General features: G+C 42.1%; 1 protein-coding gene across 6 annotated transcripts in view; it reads left to right on the top strand.

Moving 5' to 3' along the window:
• Positions 1 to 6,901: 6,901 nt before the first annotated feature.
• Positions 6,902 to 18,858, top strand: part of lrp6 (low density lipoprotein receptor-related protein 6) — a 71,349-nt gene continuing 59,392 nt past the window's right edge. For 5 of the 6 annotated variants that reach the window (XM_080022745.1, XM_080022747.1, XM_080022746.1 and 2 more), the window contains exons 1-2: positions 6,903 to 6,959; positions 9,104 to 9,503. In XM_080022745.1, coding sequence (XP_079878871.1) covers positions 6,905 to 6,959; positions 9,104 to 9,503 — 455 coding nt within the window. In that variant the 5' untranslated portion in view covers positions 6,903 to 6,904. Of the gene's footprint in view, positions 6,960 to 9,103; positions 9,504 to 18,858 lie in introns of all 6 variants that reach the window. The other variant, XM_080022748.1, reaches the window with a different exon arrangement.

Here is an 18,858-nt window from a genome sequence, read left to right as displayed (position 1 = left end):
TACAGAACTTAAAGGGTCGCTTTAATTTGCAGTTTGTCAGTCGGTGGTTTTAAATAAAGAGGCAGACAGACGCTGGTTTTTACTTGTACAAGGGTAGGGTCAGAGGTGTGCTCTTGAGCAGCTCTCTGAGTCTAACCGTTTATTTTCAGGGAACCAGAGAATACATGGTCAGAAGAAGAAGAAGAAGTCAGTTTGGTGTCACAGATTTATATGTGTTCAAGATAAGGTAAACTCTTGAGACACCAATGACAGTGAGCTGTTGTTCTTGCTCTTGCAGCTGCATTGGCGGGGGGAGGCCGAAAAGACAACGGCATATAGACTATACTCCCATTTGTACGGTTTGTAAAACCATGGGAAAATAAAGATATGTGACTTAGAATAAATGAGGTTGTGTTCTTAATTATGTGTGTGCATATATGTTTATGTGATTACATAGATTTAGATATATTGGTACAGTTCCAATAAAGTTCCAATAGAAAACTTGACCAACGTCACTGCCGGTCGTACTATTGGGCCGAAACTCGTCGCATGAGTAGAAAATTTTGAACTTTTGAATTTTGAAATTTCGTCTTTGTCATTTAAGGTGTAAATCAGGCTTTAGCAATCTGCTACAGTTGCTCTTCTCGCTGTGCAGCTTCTCAGATGGGCAAAATTAAGGCATTCCTCCGCTTTGGATGAGCGGCAGCAATTGCAAAACATTGCAAAATTTCTAAATGTGATACTACTGTTATTCAAAAATGTGTTCAAAGAATACACAAAAAAACGCATGACTTTGTTGTGAGTTTCCCGTTTTCGGCGAGGATAATTAACGTTTGCTCCATTTGACAGCATTTATGCACAGATGGGATAAATGATGGGAGCCAACATTTTAATAGGGCCCAGGTGGGGAAGAATCACAAACTTATCTTTAAGGTAGTAAACTTTAACGCTCAGCCAAATTAGAATCCACGCAACCTCTGTCTTAAGCACCTTATCGGCTTTGACCGGGTGCCGTGGCCTGGAGAGTCTTGACTCTCCAGACTCAGGGTGGGAGGTGGCCTGGGTCTCTCACGGTATCCGTGCAATGTTTGCAGCCGTTGGACCCGGCATGGGGACATAGTCCTTAGGCACCGTGTCTAATGTCTGATCTCCACCTCTGATCCCTGTTCACCCTGAAGGTGCCAAGTGCAACATGGCTGTGTTCAAATCCCAGAAACCTGGGACTACCGATAACTGCTTGCTGTTCCACTGCGAGATGGAGCAGGACTGCCCTTTAATGATGGCTGACGACGGTATTAACACATACGACATATTCAAAGGTAAATAAAGCTTCACTCTTGTTTTGTTCCATTTAGGCCTTTTGTTTTTGTCTTTACTTAGGGCCGGAATGTTTTTTGTATTTTATTTTATTTTTTGTAAATTGAATTTCTGGTTTGGTTAAGAATATATAAAAAAAATTGCCTTATTTTTGGCGATCATTTGCTGCTCTGTGATGCTGAAGACATGAACTACCTAAGTATAAAAATTTGGCATTGAATATAACAGATTTTTCTTATTGTTAGTATTGAATTGAAAGTACTAAAATTCAATAACAGAAAAGTATCAATTTTTAATACTCTGCTCTATTTCTCTAGGTTCCCCCCTTTTCAACCCATAATTTACAACTATTCATAGAATCTGCTGCAACTTCTGTGCTTACATGCAGTCCAATGGGGTGAAGGTTTAAGCCTTTAAAAAACAAACAAATAAAAACATTAAATCTCATTTTCGTAAATGGGGTCTTTTTAAGGTTATACTGAGATAAAAAGTTGATCCAAAACTGCATTTTATTCATGTTTTTCAGGATTTTATTGCTGCTTTTGCACATCTTTAAACCAGCTCTTTTCGGGCTATCACCATAACTACCTTTGTTGGACGATATATTTCCCCAGAAGTAATTGCGATAAATGATTGTCATTTTAAGACCATTATGACCACTGATATAATGATAATATAATAGCATAATAATGCAAGTACACCCTTTCAAATATCAATGAACTTTTAATTATTAAGAAAATCCTTTGAACATTGTCATAAATGATGGGAACCAACATTTTAATAAGGCCTGAGTTGAAAAATAGCCAACCTACCTATAAGATTACCGACCATGTTTTCTGTTGTGTAGGTCTGATTCTTCCCACGACAGTGAGACCCCCAGCTACTACCACTGTGCAAACAACCCATACCGCAGCTGCAACACAAGCTTCATCCACCGCACAACCAACCACGGCTACAACCGCTACGGAAGCAACCACAGCAGCACAACTGACCACCGCGGTCACGCTGCCTATCACCAGCACCACCAGCACCACAACTACTACTACAACCACTACAACGACACCAGCGACTACAACCGCACCACCAACCACAGTCAGGACGACAGCCACGACCATGGCCACGACCAGCATGCAGCCCGCGACCTCCACCGCAACCACCACAACACCACCACCTCCACCGATAATCGTCATAACCACGTTGCCTTCACTAACACAGCCTGCTACCACAACAGGGGCTCCTACCACCACAGGGCTGAATACCCAGAGGTTTCAGAGTGAGGTGCCCCGAGCCGCCATGGCACACTCCGCCACAGGCTCTGCGGCCAACATACCGGCCGCAAGAAAGCCAAGCAACAAGACTACCAGAAAGCAAGCGAAAACGCAGAAGAGGGTCAAACCACAACCTGTGCACGCCACCACAGCCCCCGGGTCAGTCCAGAGTAAAATGCCTGTCAGAGGGGATGGGGACAGAACTACTCAGAAACCGAAACCCGAGGCCATGAAAAAAAAACCCACTCCCGTGACCCCTGCCACTACCACCACCACCACCACTACTACTGCTACTACTTCCACCACTACCACCACCACCACTACTCAGACCACAACCACAGCAGCCACTGAGCCAGACACCACAAGAACAGCTACGTCCGCTGGTGTGTTCCTTGTAGCCAAAGGGGAAACACAGCCAAATCACACGCTTCAGGGCCAAGGCAAGGCAGCGGCCGCTGCCACCGCCACCACTGCACACGGGGCGCTCAAGAGCGGCCTGGTGGTTGTGATGGTGGTGGGGCTGGCCGCCCTCACCATGGCATTGGCTGTTGGGGGACGCAAGGCGATGGAGTCCTTCGACAGGCGGCACTACACAAGACTAGAGCTCAACGACCTGCACTACGAAGTGTGAGAAGGCGGACGATGGATCACGGAGGCTTGTTTGAAACCGTTCGGTCCAATTTCATCATATTTGTTTTTTTTGGTGTTTTCTCAAGATAATAGAGGTCCACTTTCACTCACATGGAATGATCACGTGTCACACTATGTAAACATTTGAATATACAGTACATGGCTATGAAATGCAGAGAATGAACAGCAATATTTTTTATGCCCCTCCCCTCCTAAAAATATATCTCAGGAAAGCCTCTGAATTCTAGCCAAAATCCGGAGGCATGAGGGATAATGTAACTGCACAACCACTTAATACAGTAGGCCAAACTCTTCAAAGGCATTCACAGTGGGATTTAACCCCTTGTGTTAAAGGTGAATACATGCATGTTTTTCAATTTTCTTTACATTTATTTTATTTTATTTTTTTTTTTTTACTTACTACACGCATTGTACCATAGCCACATGAGTTTGTGACTCTTTCTTGAGCACTAACTCTGTTGGGGGCAGTATTTCCACTGTGTTGGTTTTGTATATTGTTGGCACACCACTTGTTTCATAACGTGGATGAGGTTTTAATAATGGATGCAATTCCTTGGAAAAACTGATGCACACACAAAGTGAGTGTGTGTGTGTGTGTGTGTGTGTGTGTGTGTGTGTGTGTGTGTGTGTGTGTGTGTGTGTGTGTGTGTGTGTGTGTGTGTGTGTGTGTGTGTGTGTGTGTGTGTGTGTGTGTGTGTGTGTGTGTGTGTGTGTGTGTTTTATAGCTAAGAGTACACGAGCCACACTATTTTCCTAACTAGGTTTTTCATGTATGTCGGTGTATTTGGCTTGAGCACTAGGGGGCAGAAGCTCCGTTGCAGATTAAACTGGTGAGGGGGTTTGGCAAGCAGCCGCGAAAAGAAAGCATGGAGCCAAATAGAATAGAGCCTGAAAATTGCACATAATTTAAGTTGATTTCACTTAACGTTGCTTTAATTTGTAAAATGTATTATTATTATTATTGTAGTTTATATAATTAATAATAATAATAATAACAAGAAGAATGATAATATATCACTGTGTACTGTATGAGTTTGGTCTTGTTTTGTGAAGTGTTGATTTGACATAACTTTGGACTTTGATGTTTTGTTTCTTGTAAGAAATAAAAGGTGATTTTTTTTTTTTTTTTTTAATTAATGATGCTGTCGTCGTCTCAATTTAAATGTTCATGTCTGATTACAGTGACAAGGGACAAGAGAATGAACAAACTAGTTGATTCACGCAACACTGAAATGCCTCTGGTCACCAGGAACACTGAATACCCTGTTCAGTGATTCTGAAAACCCTTCACTATCTCTCAAGGTACTGAAATAACCCAGACTAATAATAATTCCTTGCGATTTACGGAGGTGTATGGTTGGATGGTCAAAAGCAACTCCATAACTGCGAGAAACTAGTCCCTGTGGAATTCGTGGATTTGAACACCAAAGCAATAGCTTATGCGGTTAAATAAATGAATTAATGCGGCATTTGTTTGTGAGATGCGTTTAATTTGTAGGAATAGTTAGTAAATAGTAGTCTGTTCGTTTTTAGCAGGTAACCGTGCAGTGGAGTGTTGGTGTGGCAAAATGAACTCGGACCTGCGTTCGCACAAACAATGGCGCAAATCTCGCGAACGATTCGTTCGTAGTGAACAAATCTTTTAAATGGCTCAACAGGAGTCGCTCCACCGAAAGAGTCGTTCGTTTCGCTCCCACTCGGAATCTGCAGGCCGCACTACATTCACTGAGTCTGAATGTGGATACTCTGAGTGGGTGAGAGAGAGGGAATCGTCAACTCGTGAATATTTACTGAGAACTAAATGTGGCGAGGTCAAGGTGTTTAGTGTAATTCCTATCGAATGTGACTGATTTACTGTACTGCACTAAATGCATTTGAGAGTAGTTAATCATTTTTGTGATCCGCATTGCATTTCGTGGGCAAAATAACAATTTTCAGAGAATAAGGATCAACCATTTTTGAGATCCACACTTCCCACCCTCTGCCAAAATCAATAATCCGAGATTATTAAATGTGAGGTGGGTAACATTTAGTGGCATCGAGCGATAAGGTTGCAAATCACAGCCAACTGAATACCTCTCCCGATGGTGGTGCCTCTATGAGGAACTTGCCAAAAACACACAAGGCAGTCTCTAGAGCCAGTGTTAGGTTTGTCCATTCTGGGCTACTGTAGCAACATGGCGGTGCAACATGGCAGCCGCCGTGGACGCGTACCCACCCCCTATGTAGTTTATTCAAGATTTAAGATTCAAGATTTTTATTTGTCACATACATATACATACTTCCATACATATATGCAGTGAAATGTAATGCAACGCACCCGGTGATAGCGCACAATAAGTCCTAGGAAAAAAGTACAAAAATAAAATAAAATAAAAAGTAGAAAATTCCTTTCTAATAGACCGACTAACTGACTCCTAAAACGTAATACAGTAAGTGGAATACTTATAGAATAAGATACAAATATATAGAATAAAATACAATAAAAATAAATTGAAATAAATGGAATGGATAGAAGGAATATGCCTATGTATATACAGATATGTGCATTTAAAGTGGCATGTGAATTAAAGTGGCATGTGAATTGAGGTAGTGTTTGGGATAATACAGCACAGTATACAACAGTACGGCGCAGCAATACGGCATCACGAACAACCCTGAACAGTGATACAGTATGTAGTTCCTTCTAGGGTAATACCAATACCTAATACCATACCTGGTAATACTAATACCAGGTAACACAACAATTCTTATTTCCGTGGGATTATACACTGATTAAAACATACTTCTAAATATTATATTCAATTTCTGCCAAGTCCGTTCCATAAATTCTACACACTGTACCTTTAGAGTCAACTTTAAACTAAATCTGACAAATGACAACAACTCACTGAAAGTCCATGTATTTCTATGGAGAGTCAGAAACCACATGATTAATGTGCCAACATTATGCAACGTGGAATTTTCGCATCAGATCAAGGCTCTCGTTAAAATTTTTTGATCTGACAGTGTACTGTTGGTACATCACACTTTTTATTGTATCCAGTCTTGAAAATAAGTTAATATTATTAATGCTACCATTGGGTGTCATCATATTCACCACCAGTATTGTATTATTGTTCTGAAGAACACCAAGTTCTTGCGTTTTCTCAGACGTATTTTATGAAGTGAAATCCAGACACATATACTACGACCGAAAGGAAATTCCCTCAGTTGGATCCGTTTTTCTGATCCAGTGATGACTTCAATGGGATTTGCCATTGAAGTCATCCCTCGCTCATTACACCAAATCGGAAAATCGAACGACTCTTTTTTTTTTTTTTTTTTTTTTTTTTTTTACTGAGTCACTCGTCAAGAACCGAATCTGAAAAACGAGCTGAACCTTTCACCACTAACGTGGGGGCGAAGGGGTTTGGCGGAAGGAGACGTCTTTCTCCTGCACGACAACGTGCAGGGACTGGAACTGCAGCGCCGCCGCGCAACGCAAACTAGAGCTCAGATTACGTGAAGCGAGCGGAGTCAGGATGGAAGAGAGAGGCGTCTAACACAGCGCTGTTTTACTCATAGAACACTTCTTTTTATTTCTATCCTAAAGGGGGAAGTAAACCCTTAGGCGAGAGCGAAGGAAGGCAACCATGGGAGTGTTGCGTTGAGGAATTAAAAAAAAAAAAAGCAGGAGGGGGAGAAAGATGGGCGCCGTGCTGCGGAGTGTGTTGTTGTGTAGTTTTTGTTTGCTGATACGAGGTGAGTGCTCGCCGGCCTTTATCTGCTGCGTTAAACCAAGCTCGGTGGAAAGTTTTCGTAGCGTCTCTGGACGCTGCAGTTCTGCGTCTAGAAGTGACAAACTCGTCTTGCGTTCACCAAGCCCAACCACATGTCCAGGGCCCACTGTTTTTTGTTTTAATTAGCAGCAAGCTAATGCTAGCCAGTTGGCTAATGCTAACCAGTTGGCTAATGCTAGCTTGCCGACGAATGCTAGCGTTTATACTAATACTCTACTTATACTAATGCTAATGCATTTAATCTTCCCTACAACATATGTTATGTGTTTTTATATATATATACCCACAGCCCAATACTTGAAACCATACTGCCACTTGGCCTCTGCTATAACGTTTTCATTTAAATTAATCACTTGCATGTGCATTTCGTAAGTTCTGTATCTTTTCGTATTTGTATTTTTTGCCTTTCAGACTGACCCCTTTTATGTCACTTGTCTGTATAACTATGCACCAGTCCGTACCAAGACAAATTCCTGGTATATGTACTTGTAAATGTACCCGTACCAAATAAACAATAGATTCTGATTCGGATCAAATGACATTAACTGGCGATCCGTGTTGAGTAACGTTGGGGTTTAGTTCTAATTGAACAAAGCCTGTGGTGGGCAGTATTGTCGTTTCCTCCGGGCTTTGGTTGCACACTTCCCGGCCAATGCGTCTGTTGGTCAACCTGATCCTGGTTTGACGTGGATGTTGTGATATGTGTCCTTCTAATCAAGGGATCTATTTACAAAGTTTAGGCTTCTCTCTGCATAGGCCCATTGGCTATGGCGTGGACGGTGGTGGTGGTGTTGTTTTCTAGGGTTTGACACATTAAAACCAAATTGCTGCTTGCAGTCTCTTTGGTTACTTTCTGCCAAATGTGAGAAAGTACTACCTGCAAAGTTTTGTGTATGATGTATTTTGCATAGGTGTTACAGAACTTGATTGTGCACCAAGAAAGAACCATGCAATTCTTTATTTGCTTAGTCACAGCAATGGCATTGAAGCAATTGAAATTATCTTGCTATAACTTGTCACTGAATATAAGTCAATGCGGTTTAATGCTCACAAAACATCTCTGCTATGTTTATGAGTAATACATGGATTGTTCAAATATTGAATTGGTCTTGAAACAGAATAGTTATTGTATCACCCTGTCGATTATTTTAAATACACACTTTTCCTTATACTGGTTTTAGAAAAAGGTTCTGGAAACGAAGGGCTGCAGTGTTCTGGTTTTTTCCCCAACTTTGTAATTTAATGTTTCCTCCCAGGTCAGGGTACTTGTTACAAGTGTAACAGCAGTGCAAAGCACCATTGACTCAGGGTAGTATTCATTACATGACGATATTGTTAAAAGATCTCTTAACAGAAGCACACTGTTGCTTTTCAAGTACCTCACCAAAGTGTCTTGTTTATTTTTAAGTAAACTTTAGTAAAATTGGACGGTGAAGATGTTAATGTCACATTATCTGTGGTAAATTGTACAATTAGGCCATGGCAGAAAATAAATTATCAAAAGATGCAGCATAAATCCTCGCAATATGAGTTCTGACATAGCCATGGGACTTTGATTTGGGGAAAAGTATGAAGCTCTCACTATAAACTATAGTCTTTCATGCCTCAGAGAGAGAGAGAGAGAGAGAGAGAGAGAGAGAGAGAAGAGAGAGAGAGAGAGAGATGAGAGAGAGAGAGAGAGAGAGAGAGAGAGAGAGAGAGAGAGAGAGAGAGAGAGAGAGAGAGAGAGAGAGAGAGAGCCCTTGCAGTGGGGGGGGGGGGGGCGGCATATGTAGCCTGAAGCAGTGTTGGTTATTGGGGGGGTTAACCTTGATAGTGATCATGTGGTGGTAGATGTGTTAAATTGAGGTTAGGCACAGTGCCAAGACCCACCGGAGGTAGCAAGTCCCACTTCTCACCTCCTGCACGCTTCATTGAGGCATCATGTCTACTAAGCCCATGCTTAATGAAGTTATTTCCAGCTTTCACTCTGCAACGGGGAATAATGCCGTCTTTAGCAGGAATCCTAAACAATCTGCCGACAACTTGCACGTTTTTATTACCATTTTTGTGTTCATGGCTTGATCGGTTCCGTTCAATCAATATACTTTTCCTCCTCCTCCACAGGAGTGCCGCTCTTGCTGTACGCAAACCGCCGCGACCTACGGCTTGTGGACGCGGCGCACACAGGCGCCAATGCCACAGTTGTGGTCGGTGGGCTGGAGGATGCCGCCGCCGTGGATTATGTGTACTCCCAAGGGCTTGTCTACTGGAGCGACGTGAGCGAGGAGGCCATCAAGCGGACTGTTTTCAACCACTCGGGGACCAGTGGCGGCCAAATGGTGGTAGTATCGGGACTGGCTTCCCCTGACGGCCTGGCCTGCGACTGGCTGGGCGGGAAACTATACTGGACCGACTCAGAGACCAATCGAATTGAGGTGGCCGAGCTGGACGGATCCTTACGAAAAGTTCTGTTCTGGCAAGAGCTCGATCAGCCGAGGGCGATAGCCCTGGATCCTGGTAGAGGGTGAGTGTCTGCTTCGAACACCTGAGAAGGAGGGGAAGAAGGGTTTAGGGAGTCTTCATATCTCACCTATATTTGCGGCAATGTCTGAGAGAGGATTACTTTGTAAGTTTGCCAGGCTCAAAAAGGAAATATTTTTTTTTTTTGTTTGTTTTTTTGACCCAGGCTAGTGTTCACAGAATTCCCCTTGCAAACTAGACAAGGGCGTCAGTGTTGAGTTTGAGTCTTTTCGGTCCTTGAGAATGGGAGTGGCTAAGGCTCTTTATCTTGAGCAGATAGAAAACATTCCTCAGCTGCTGGGACTGAGGGGTATCAGCCTCAGAGAAATCGAGGGGGGAGCTAGCGAAACGGGTGTAAACACACCGGTGCCGCTGTTAGCCTCTCTTCGCAGCTAACAGTGGCAACATGCCTCTCTAGTTACCTCATTCATTCGCTTGTGGGAATGTGCTCTAGCAAACAATATTATCTCTCGTGGTTGTTGCTGAAGGGTCTGTCTTGATGATATTGTTAAAAGATCCGACAGGAGCATGTGGCGATGGTCTGAGAAAATTTAGCTCTTATTGTCTGCCCAGTTTCTTCTTCTGTTTTGTCTGCTGGTCTCTGGCGTGAGACCATCAATGTTTGTGCCTGTATTGTGTTTCAAGATTCAAGATTTTTTATTTGTCATATACATATACATACTTTCATACATATATACAGTGAAATGTAATGCAACGCACCCGGTGATAGCACACAATATGTCCTAGGAATAAAAGAAATTAAAGTAAAGAATTCCTTTCTAATAGACCGACTAACTGACTCCTAAAACGTAATACAGTAAGTTGAATACTTATAGAATAAGATACAAATATATAGAATAAAATACAATTGAAATAAAATGGAATAGATAGAGGGAATATGCCTATGTATGTACAGATATGTGCAATTAAAGTGGCATGTGAATGTGAATAGAGTGAGGTAGTGTTTGGGATAATACAGCACAGTTTACAACAGTACGGCGCAGCAATACGGCATCACGAACAACCCTGAACAGTGACACAGTATGCGGTACAGTATGCTATATACAGTACAGTTGGTAGTGGAGCCTAGTGTATGGCTCGGTTAGGACCCCTGGTGAGGTCATCATTGACAGTTCTAATGGCTTGCGGGAAAAAACTCTGTCTCAGTCTCTCTGTTCTCGCTGTGTGACTGCGGAGGCGCTTGCCTGACCGCAGCAGCTGAAACAGTCCGTTGTTGGGGTGGTGAGGATCCTTCATGATCCTGCAGCTCTGCTACTACACCTCCTGGTGTATAGCTCCTGCAAGGGGGGGAGGGTAGTTCCAGTGGTACGTTCAGCTGAACGCACCACCCTCTGCAGGGCCCGCCTGTCCTGAGCAGTACAGCTCCCAAACCAGGCAGTGATGTTGCCTGTCAGGATGCTCTCCACTGCTCCAGAGTAGAAGGACTCGAGGATCCTCACCGAGACCCGGAATTTCCTCAGCTGCCTGAGGTGGTAGAGACGCTGCCTCGCCTTTCTCACATGAGTGTTCGTGTGTACAGTCCATGTTAAGTCCTCTGTGATGTGGACTCCCAGATATCTGAAGCTGCTCACCCTATCGACAGAAGTCGACAAGGGCGCGTGCGTCCTCGATTGTGATCCATTGGTGGTTTTTAGAAATGCATCCATGACACAACGTGCGGCGGTGTCTTTGGCTTGTTTTGATCCAAAACTGTGAGGTTCAGAGACGGTGAACATGTTTAAATTGCTGATTAATTTAGTCAAAATAGTCTTGGGCCATAGTAGTGGCTTTTTCCACTTTGATGTCACAATAAGAGCTCTATTAACAGCTGGACTTGGAAGTGTTGAAAGCATAAATTAATAGAATAATTCATTTTTTAACAGATGTTTCTTTCTTGTGCATGTTATTTAAGAGTAGGTAAACACACATTGCAGTCTGTATGAGGTGCTGATACTGGCAGCAAGATTCAAATAAGAGAAAATATATGCCGCACACTCAATGTAGCTCCATATGGTTCTTTATTTAACGTTTCCACAGTTTTGTCTTCATTAGGTTATCTGCCATGCAAAAATTTGCACAGATTTATAAAGAGAAATTATTCCACATGGGTGTGGCTCTTCAGGTCACATGTTCAGATGGCGTGCACACAGGGTGTAATGCATTCCCAATTATTTACCGCAGGCTCTCAAGGCAGAATACACTATAGGGTTTCAACGGATCACAAAACTCACGATTCGGATCTTATCACAGTTTTGAGGCACGGATCGGATCGTTTTTCGGATCGGGAAGTGGAAACTAGGTGACTGAAGTGGGTAACATGAGTGTGGAGGGTGCACAAAAAGCTGGACAAATAAGAAGATACTATATATGGTTGGAGGGGCGGAGTGTCCCCGTTATGCACAGGTGCTACTTTCGGGTGGGGGGAGATAGGTCCCGATTTATACCTGATCTCAGGTCCATATAGCCTTCTCGCCTCTCCTCCTGTGATATGCAGACTGTGGTGTGCGCACAAGCAGACACTTTCACTTTCATAGCATCAGACTAACTATTGATGACGCTAGATTAAGTAATGAAGTTAGAATTATTAATTTGATAAACGTCGGTGCTAATACGCGAAAAGTAACTAAATATTTTTATTTTGGTTTCATTTCTATAACAAAAAAAAGCAAAACAATGGTGGGGGCGTTGGGCAAGTAATCAAATTGCTGTACGCCAGAACACCATGTAACACTGATTACCATTGCAACCCTATTATATACATTTAAATATATAATATAAAAATCATCGTCAACCCAAAAAGTCGTGGACGTTTTGAGCAGACCGAGGGACGAGGGTTGGGCCATATGTCAAATATCAAGTAAGACTAGGCAACGGAGTCTGTTTCATTTATAGACCAGGGCCCCGCTCCCCGTCTCCCTGCCCCTCCTGGACAGTCTCAATTCCCCCAGCTGATTTAGAGGGGACAGAGCCAGACCCAGTAATCCTAACCCAATGTTATTAAATCAGTGTGATCATTTTTAACCTGTCCTACACTCTCTCTCTGTCTGCCCACTCCCTCCAGGCAAGCGAAGTGTTTCTGCCCGATGTTCCCATTCTGCACCCCAACCGTAAAAGACACATCTAGGTTCTGGCACTTTTAAGAAGAAAAATAATAACATTTAAGAATATAAAGACCGTTCTCAGTTGACACTGGATGTGTTTCAGTTTCTTGTCTTTGCAGCTGAGCGCCACGTTTCGGATGAGACTCACTATTTTTCAGAAAAAAAAGTGTGTGTGTGTGTGTGTGTGTGTGTGTGTGTGTGTGTGTGTGTGTGTGTGTGTGTGTGTGTGTGTGTGTGTGTGTGTGTGTGTGTGTGTGTGTGTGTGTGTGTGTGTGTGTGTGTGTGACCCACTATTTATGCTTTATTTGGATTCAGCTCCAGCCGTTCTTTACAGCAATGTTACTGCTTACATTCCCACATACTTCGATTCACAGCTGTACCGGAAATTCTTCTTCGAGAGTGGGTACATTTATGGAACAACCAGAGTGGCTCCCTTTCCCATATGACGTCAATATGGAACATTGCCAGTAGATTTATCGTTTTTTTAAGCCTTTTTAATCAGCTTGCAGTGCTTATGATTTCAGCTCACATTGAGCTTTTTTTGTGTTTAAAAAAAAAAAAAAAAAAAAAAGTGTGTGGTGAAGTGCTTTTGATTTCAATTAAGTTTCAATAATCAACTTACCATACAAGTGCAAAGTGGGGTATTAGGCTTGTCCATCAGTGCGTTTACATGCACTTGAATAAGCCGATCATATTTAAAGCAATACTCACTATTGCAACTGTCATACCTCGATTATCGTAATCGAGTTAAGCTCCAAATTGGTGCAAGTACAACGCAATTTAAGATTTCTCAATCATTTGATTTATTATGGCATGTAAACACCTTAACCAAGATATGATGGGCATATTCACGCTCAAATCCCAACGATTCACACCACATATATTTGTCCCTGAAAAGGTCGTTTCGACAGATTAACAACTGACACCATGGCACCCGCCGGTAAACACGTAGTTTTGATCAGAAAATGTGAGACTGTTTTTAGTTTTAGTTTGATGACGGAGCTTAATATAGTGAAACATTTGGATAGGCACAAGAACAGAAATGGGGACCTATTCAAGAAGCTGTCCGAGAGGATTGTAGATGGAGGTTTTTTCCCGGACGACAGAGCAAGTACTTCCCGTCAATAAGGGTTTCACGACTAAAAAGCAATAAAACAAGCAGCACTCCAAATGTCTGTCTGGGCAAACACTGGAAATGAAAACAGTATAGACAGCTGTTAAACTCAGTACAATAACGTTGATCAGGCGCACTGGCAGTCTTTACCTTGCGCGTTCACACATCCATTGTCCGATTTTTATTTTATTTATTTCTTTGTGTAGGTGCTGGATTGAACGGTCTTCGGTTGGTAATGCCTGAAGCGAGGAGGCGCAGGCTGGTGACGTCTGGAATCGGCCTCCATTTATTTCTCAATACAACAATGTCTCCTTCACCATGTCATCATGAGCATGCACCTCCTCGCTCCGAGCATTACCAATTGAAGACTATACAATCCAGCGCCTACACATACTTATTGTTAGTCTGGTTGATAACTAGTCAACTGCTGCCAACAGCGCCGACTAGCAGTTACAGTGGTCGACTAGTTAATTAGTTGGTGAAACCTCTACCCGCCAATTACCTGCTTATGACGCTCGGCATATAAACTTGTTTCGTTTAGTAATCACATTATTCTAAACACATGTAAACACCTCAATTGCATTATTACCTTAACCAGACTATTGAGCTTAATTGGGGAATGGAGTTCATGTACTGCATGTTTCCTGTGGAATTGATTTTTGTGTGGTGGGATTCTTTTTTTTTGGGGGGGGGGGATATGAAATGGTGAGTCCTTTACACATGCATTTCATCTTGTTACGCTCCTCCCCTTCTCTCTCTGTGGCAGTGATGCAAGACTCGCAAATGATTCGTTCGTAGCAAACAAATCTTATAAATGGCTGGCAGCGAGTGAATCTTCGAACCACAGATTTAAATGATTCTTCTGAGAATTCCATTCACAACTCAGAGCGACCCGAGTCTTTTGAGTGATTCAGGAAGTCCTCAATCAAATTGAGTTATTTTTACTCATGATTTTTTGACTCGGCAAGAACAAAAGCCAAAACTTTCAACACAAGTTGACCTCCCATCTCTAAAAAAGCTGTTGTGACTGAGAGATGTGCAGTGAGCTCAGTTTGTCTTTTACCAGGTGAAATGTATTTACCTCTTACAAATAATCCCCTTTGTCTTGAATACGTCCCAGGGAGCATTCCTGTTTGTCCCACTTACATATTTTATCAACCCCCGGACGCTAGGCCTCTTACTATAACAACTTTTGTTGGTCAATATATTCTCCCAGAAATAATTGCAATAAACGATAGTCATTTTAAGACAATTTTTTGCCACTAATATATTGATATAATAGCATTAAAATAGAAGCACAACCTTTTAAATAACAACACACTTTTAATTCTTAAGACTATTCAGACATTATGTGAAAAAAAATAATTAAAATATCCCCCAAAAAAATAAAAACACACAACCAAAAATAAAATGGATTCTCGGGCTCAAGTAACGTGGGTGTGGGTGTGGGGGTGGGTGCGGGGGTGGGTGCCTGAGCCCCGCCCACAGTGAAAATCTGACACAGAGCAGATGAGAGGACAGAAGCAGTGCGACCAGAAATCACAACAAAACGTGTCTCAGCAGTTTTTCTTCTGTTACTTTTGCTCATTTACATTCATTTGTAAAATGGTTTAGACGACGCAAGTAATGGATTATTTATTTGTGGATTTAGAAATACATTTATCTCTGATTTTAACCTAAACCTTAAAACAGATTTGTAGATAGTAGTATTTATTGATCTATTCCCATTTGTATTTATTGCATTATATGCGTTTGTGACACACAATTCCTTCCATAACGTGTTTTTATTAACTTTGAAACGTACAACATTTCGGCTACATTACATCAATTACTGGGGATGGTAGCTCAGGCGGTAGAGCTGGTGGTCTAGTGATCTAAAGGTTACTGGTTCGATCTCAGGCTGCTCCTGCTAGCATGCTGTAGTGTCCTTGAGCAAGACACTTAACCCCTAATTGCTCCTGATGGCTGCGTCCGTCGGTGATCGAACAATTGTAAGTCGCTTTGGATAAAAGCGTCTGCTAAATGAAATGTAATGTAATGTAATCAATTTGCTGGTACTTTTGTTCAAAGCCAATATATTTTTCCATAAGTTAAAATATCAGTAAAGTAGTTATGGATATAAAATACAGATTTGTGTTACGAGCAACAGAAAACAAGTCGTTTTGATTGTGAATTCAACTGCAGCATCAGTAGAAGGAACAGGGGCAGAGAGTCCACTGTGGATTCTAGCATAGATTAAACTCAGACATGCACTATGATTGTGGTCACTGTTAAAACTTCAAAAGACAAGGAGGAGATCGCAATTGTTTTGTCAAGATGATACTTGGAGTAGCGGCGTCGCTCCCCAGTGTTGTGGAAAAATAAAACGCTTAGGCATTGTGCCCAAGTCTTATAATTGTAGGGAATAGGGATGTAACACTTCAGTGGGCTCACGGTTCGGTATGTATCACAGATTTGGGGCCATGGTAATGATGTGGTTTTAGTATCTTAATATTTAAGATTATACACACACACACACACACACACAAATAAATAATAGTAAAATAACTTATTGAAATAAAACCTCAGTCGGACCAGTGCGTGTGTGCCTTCACTTTGTGAACCAGACGTGACAGTAGGTGTGCTCCTTTTCAGCCAGGGCATCTCCTGGTGGGGGAGAAGCATAGGCTACCTTTTACATAGAGGGGGGAACGGTTGCCAGTGGCAGGAGAAGGCAATTAAAACAAACACAACAAAATTGTAAACCTTAACCTAAAAATAAAGTAGGGCATATCACCCAGTCAGACTCGGATCTCTTCATTCATATTCATTCATACAAAAGAGCCGGTCAGAAGAATCGAATAGTTGGTGAATGACCAAGCACTAGTGCAAGTGGAAGCGAGTGTCTGAAGAGTTGTCCGTAATGAAAAGGGACACGGCCTTATTTTAGACTGGACTCTTTGATTGATTGCACTCTTTATAAAAACATTTCTCTGTAATTTTATCTTGTGTTTCAATTGAAAAGGCTGTGTAGCCATGCGCAGTTGAAAAAAAATAGTAAATAGGCCTCTTGTGCAAAAATAGAGAAATGCTGAGCGGATCCCGCAACACTGACGTGGCCAGCTGTGCTGCAACAGTGGATTCAATAGGATGCAGCACGTACACTGAACCAACGCGTCCAATGTTTCCTAAAATACCGCGGTTCACGTGTGCACATTGAACCGTAGTCGGCGTACCCAACGGTTCAATAACATGCCCTCTACAGTTGCATCCCTAGTAGGGAAAACCCTGCTGTCTGTAGGCACTCTGGCAAAAGAGTGGATGAGCGAGTTGATCTTGGACTCACAAACTGAAAATGATTACTAATTATTATTATTGCTGCCTTGACTAATGTCAAGGCAAAAAAGGACATTGCAGGCAGCCAGGTGCTATGATCGCGATCACTGTGAAAACTCCCAAAAGATAAGGAGGAGATTGTGATTTCAGAGGATTCTTCTGTCAGTGAGGTACTGTTTAGGTTTTGTCACATTGATATTTGGAGTAGCAGCGTCGCTCCTGGTGCTGATGGAAAACCGCTTGGGCGCTGCACCCGTCTTATAATGGTAGGGAAAACCCTGCTGTTTATTCGTGCGTCATGTTGGCTAAAACGTTGGTGACATTCTTATGTGAACAAACATGCATGTAAACACAATGGACAATTATCATGGTGAGAAATATGATCAAGGTCATGTTCAAATATTGTACGATAAGTCGATTTAGTAGTTATCGTGACAGGCCTACAGGATGCCGTTAGTCTTGAGCCCTGCTTTTTATTTGACACAATACAAAAGGCCACACCTAATGCCTACAACACGACTTTCAAAGTCATCAGATCGCTGTACAGTTCACACTTCACAACTTTGTCCTGTGATTAGGAATCTTGCAGTCTTGTGGTTTGCACACACGAGAAGTGACACGGAGAAATTACCATGCGTGGGGCAGGATTATAAGCTGAATTTATATAACTATATTAAAAACCTAGAGAACAAAGGCAAAATAGGTATGTTGAGTGTTTCTGGCTGCTGATCCGTGAACTTCCGTCTCTCCTTCTTGACTCCTCCCCTCCCCATCACTTTGTATCTACTCTCATTGGCTGTAGCCTGTTGCATCACTCCCGAGTCCAGCTGGACACGACCAGATATTAAACCTGCTTGATAGCTCACCGGAGTCTGTGAGCCATCAGTGAGCAGTCGGTATGATTTTTCCTTTGCTCGGCGATCTCCAAAAACCTGTCAGCGAGTGGAAAATCAGGCTAAAGTCATGTAGTCTGGACTGAGCATAATAAGAAAATAGGCAAAGTATGTGTACCTTACCTAATTTCGTGTTTTGCTTTCCTTAAGAAAATTTGTGATGCTTGGGAGCTGCTTAAGATAATGTCAGGACTATGGAGAGCAAATATATTTTTTTAACACTTTTTTTGGTTACTACAAAATTCCATGTGTTATTTCATAGTTCTGATGTCTATACTGTTATTCTACAATGTAGAAAATAGTAAAAATAAAGAAAAACCCTTGAATGAGTAGTTGTGTCCAAAGTATTGTCTGATACTGTACAGTGTTGCAAAAAACTTTAGTCAGCCACCAATTGTGCAAGTTCTCCCACTTAAAAAGATGAGAGTCCTGTTATTTTCATCATAGGTATACCTCAACTATGAGAGACAAAATGAGGAAAAAAAAAATCCAGAAAATCACAGTCTGATTTTTAAAGAATTTATTTGTAAATTGTGGTGGAAAATAAGTATTTGGATATTTGGATTTGCAATAACAAAAGTTAATTTCAATACTTTGTTATATACCGTTTGTTTGCAATGACAGAGGACAAATGTTTTCTGTAAGTCTTCACAAGGTTTTCACACACTGTTGCTGGTATTTTGGCCCATTCCTCCATGCAGATCTCCTCTAGAGCAGTGATGTTTTGGGGCTGTCGCTGGGCAACACAGACTTTCAACTCCCTCCAAAGATTTTCTATGGGGTTGAGATCTGGAGACTGGCTAGGCCACTCCAGGACCTTGAAATGCTTCTTACCTTTGTTGCCGGGCGGTGTGTTTGGGATCATTGTCATGCTGAAAGACCCAGCCACGTTTCATCTTCAATGCCCTTGCTGATGGGAGGAGGTTTTCACTCAAA

Source organism: Zeus faber, assembly GCF_960531495.2.
Source record: "Zeus faber genome assembly, chromosome: 21".
Taxonomy (NCBI): domain Eukaryota; kingdom Metazoa; phylum Chordata; class Actinopteri; order Zeiformes; family Zeidae; genus Zeus; species Zeus faber.
This window is presented reverse-complemented; position numbering and strand designations above follow the sequence as displayed.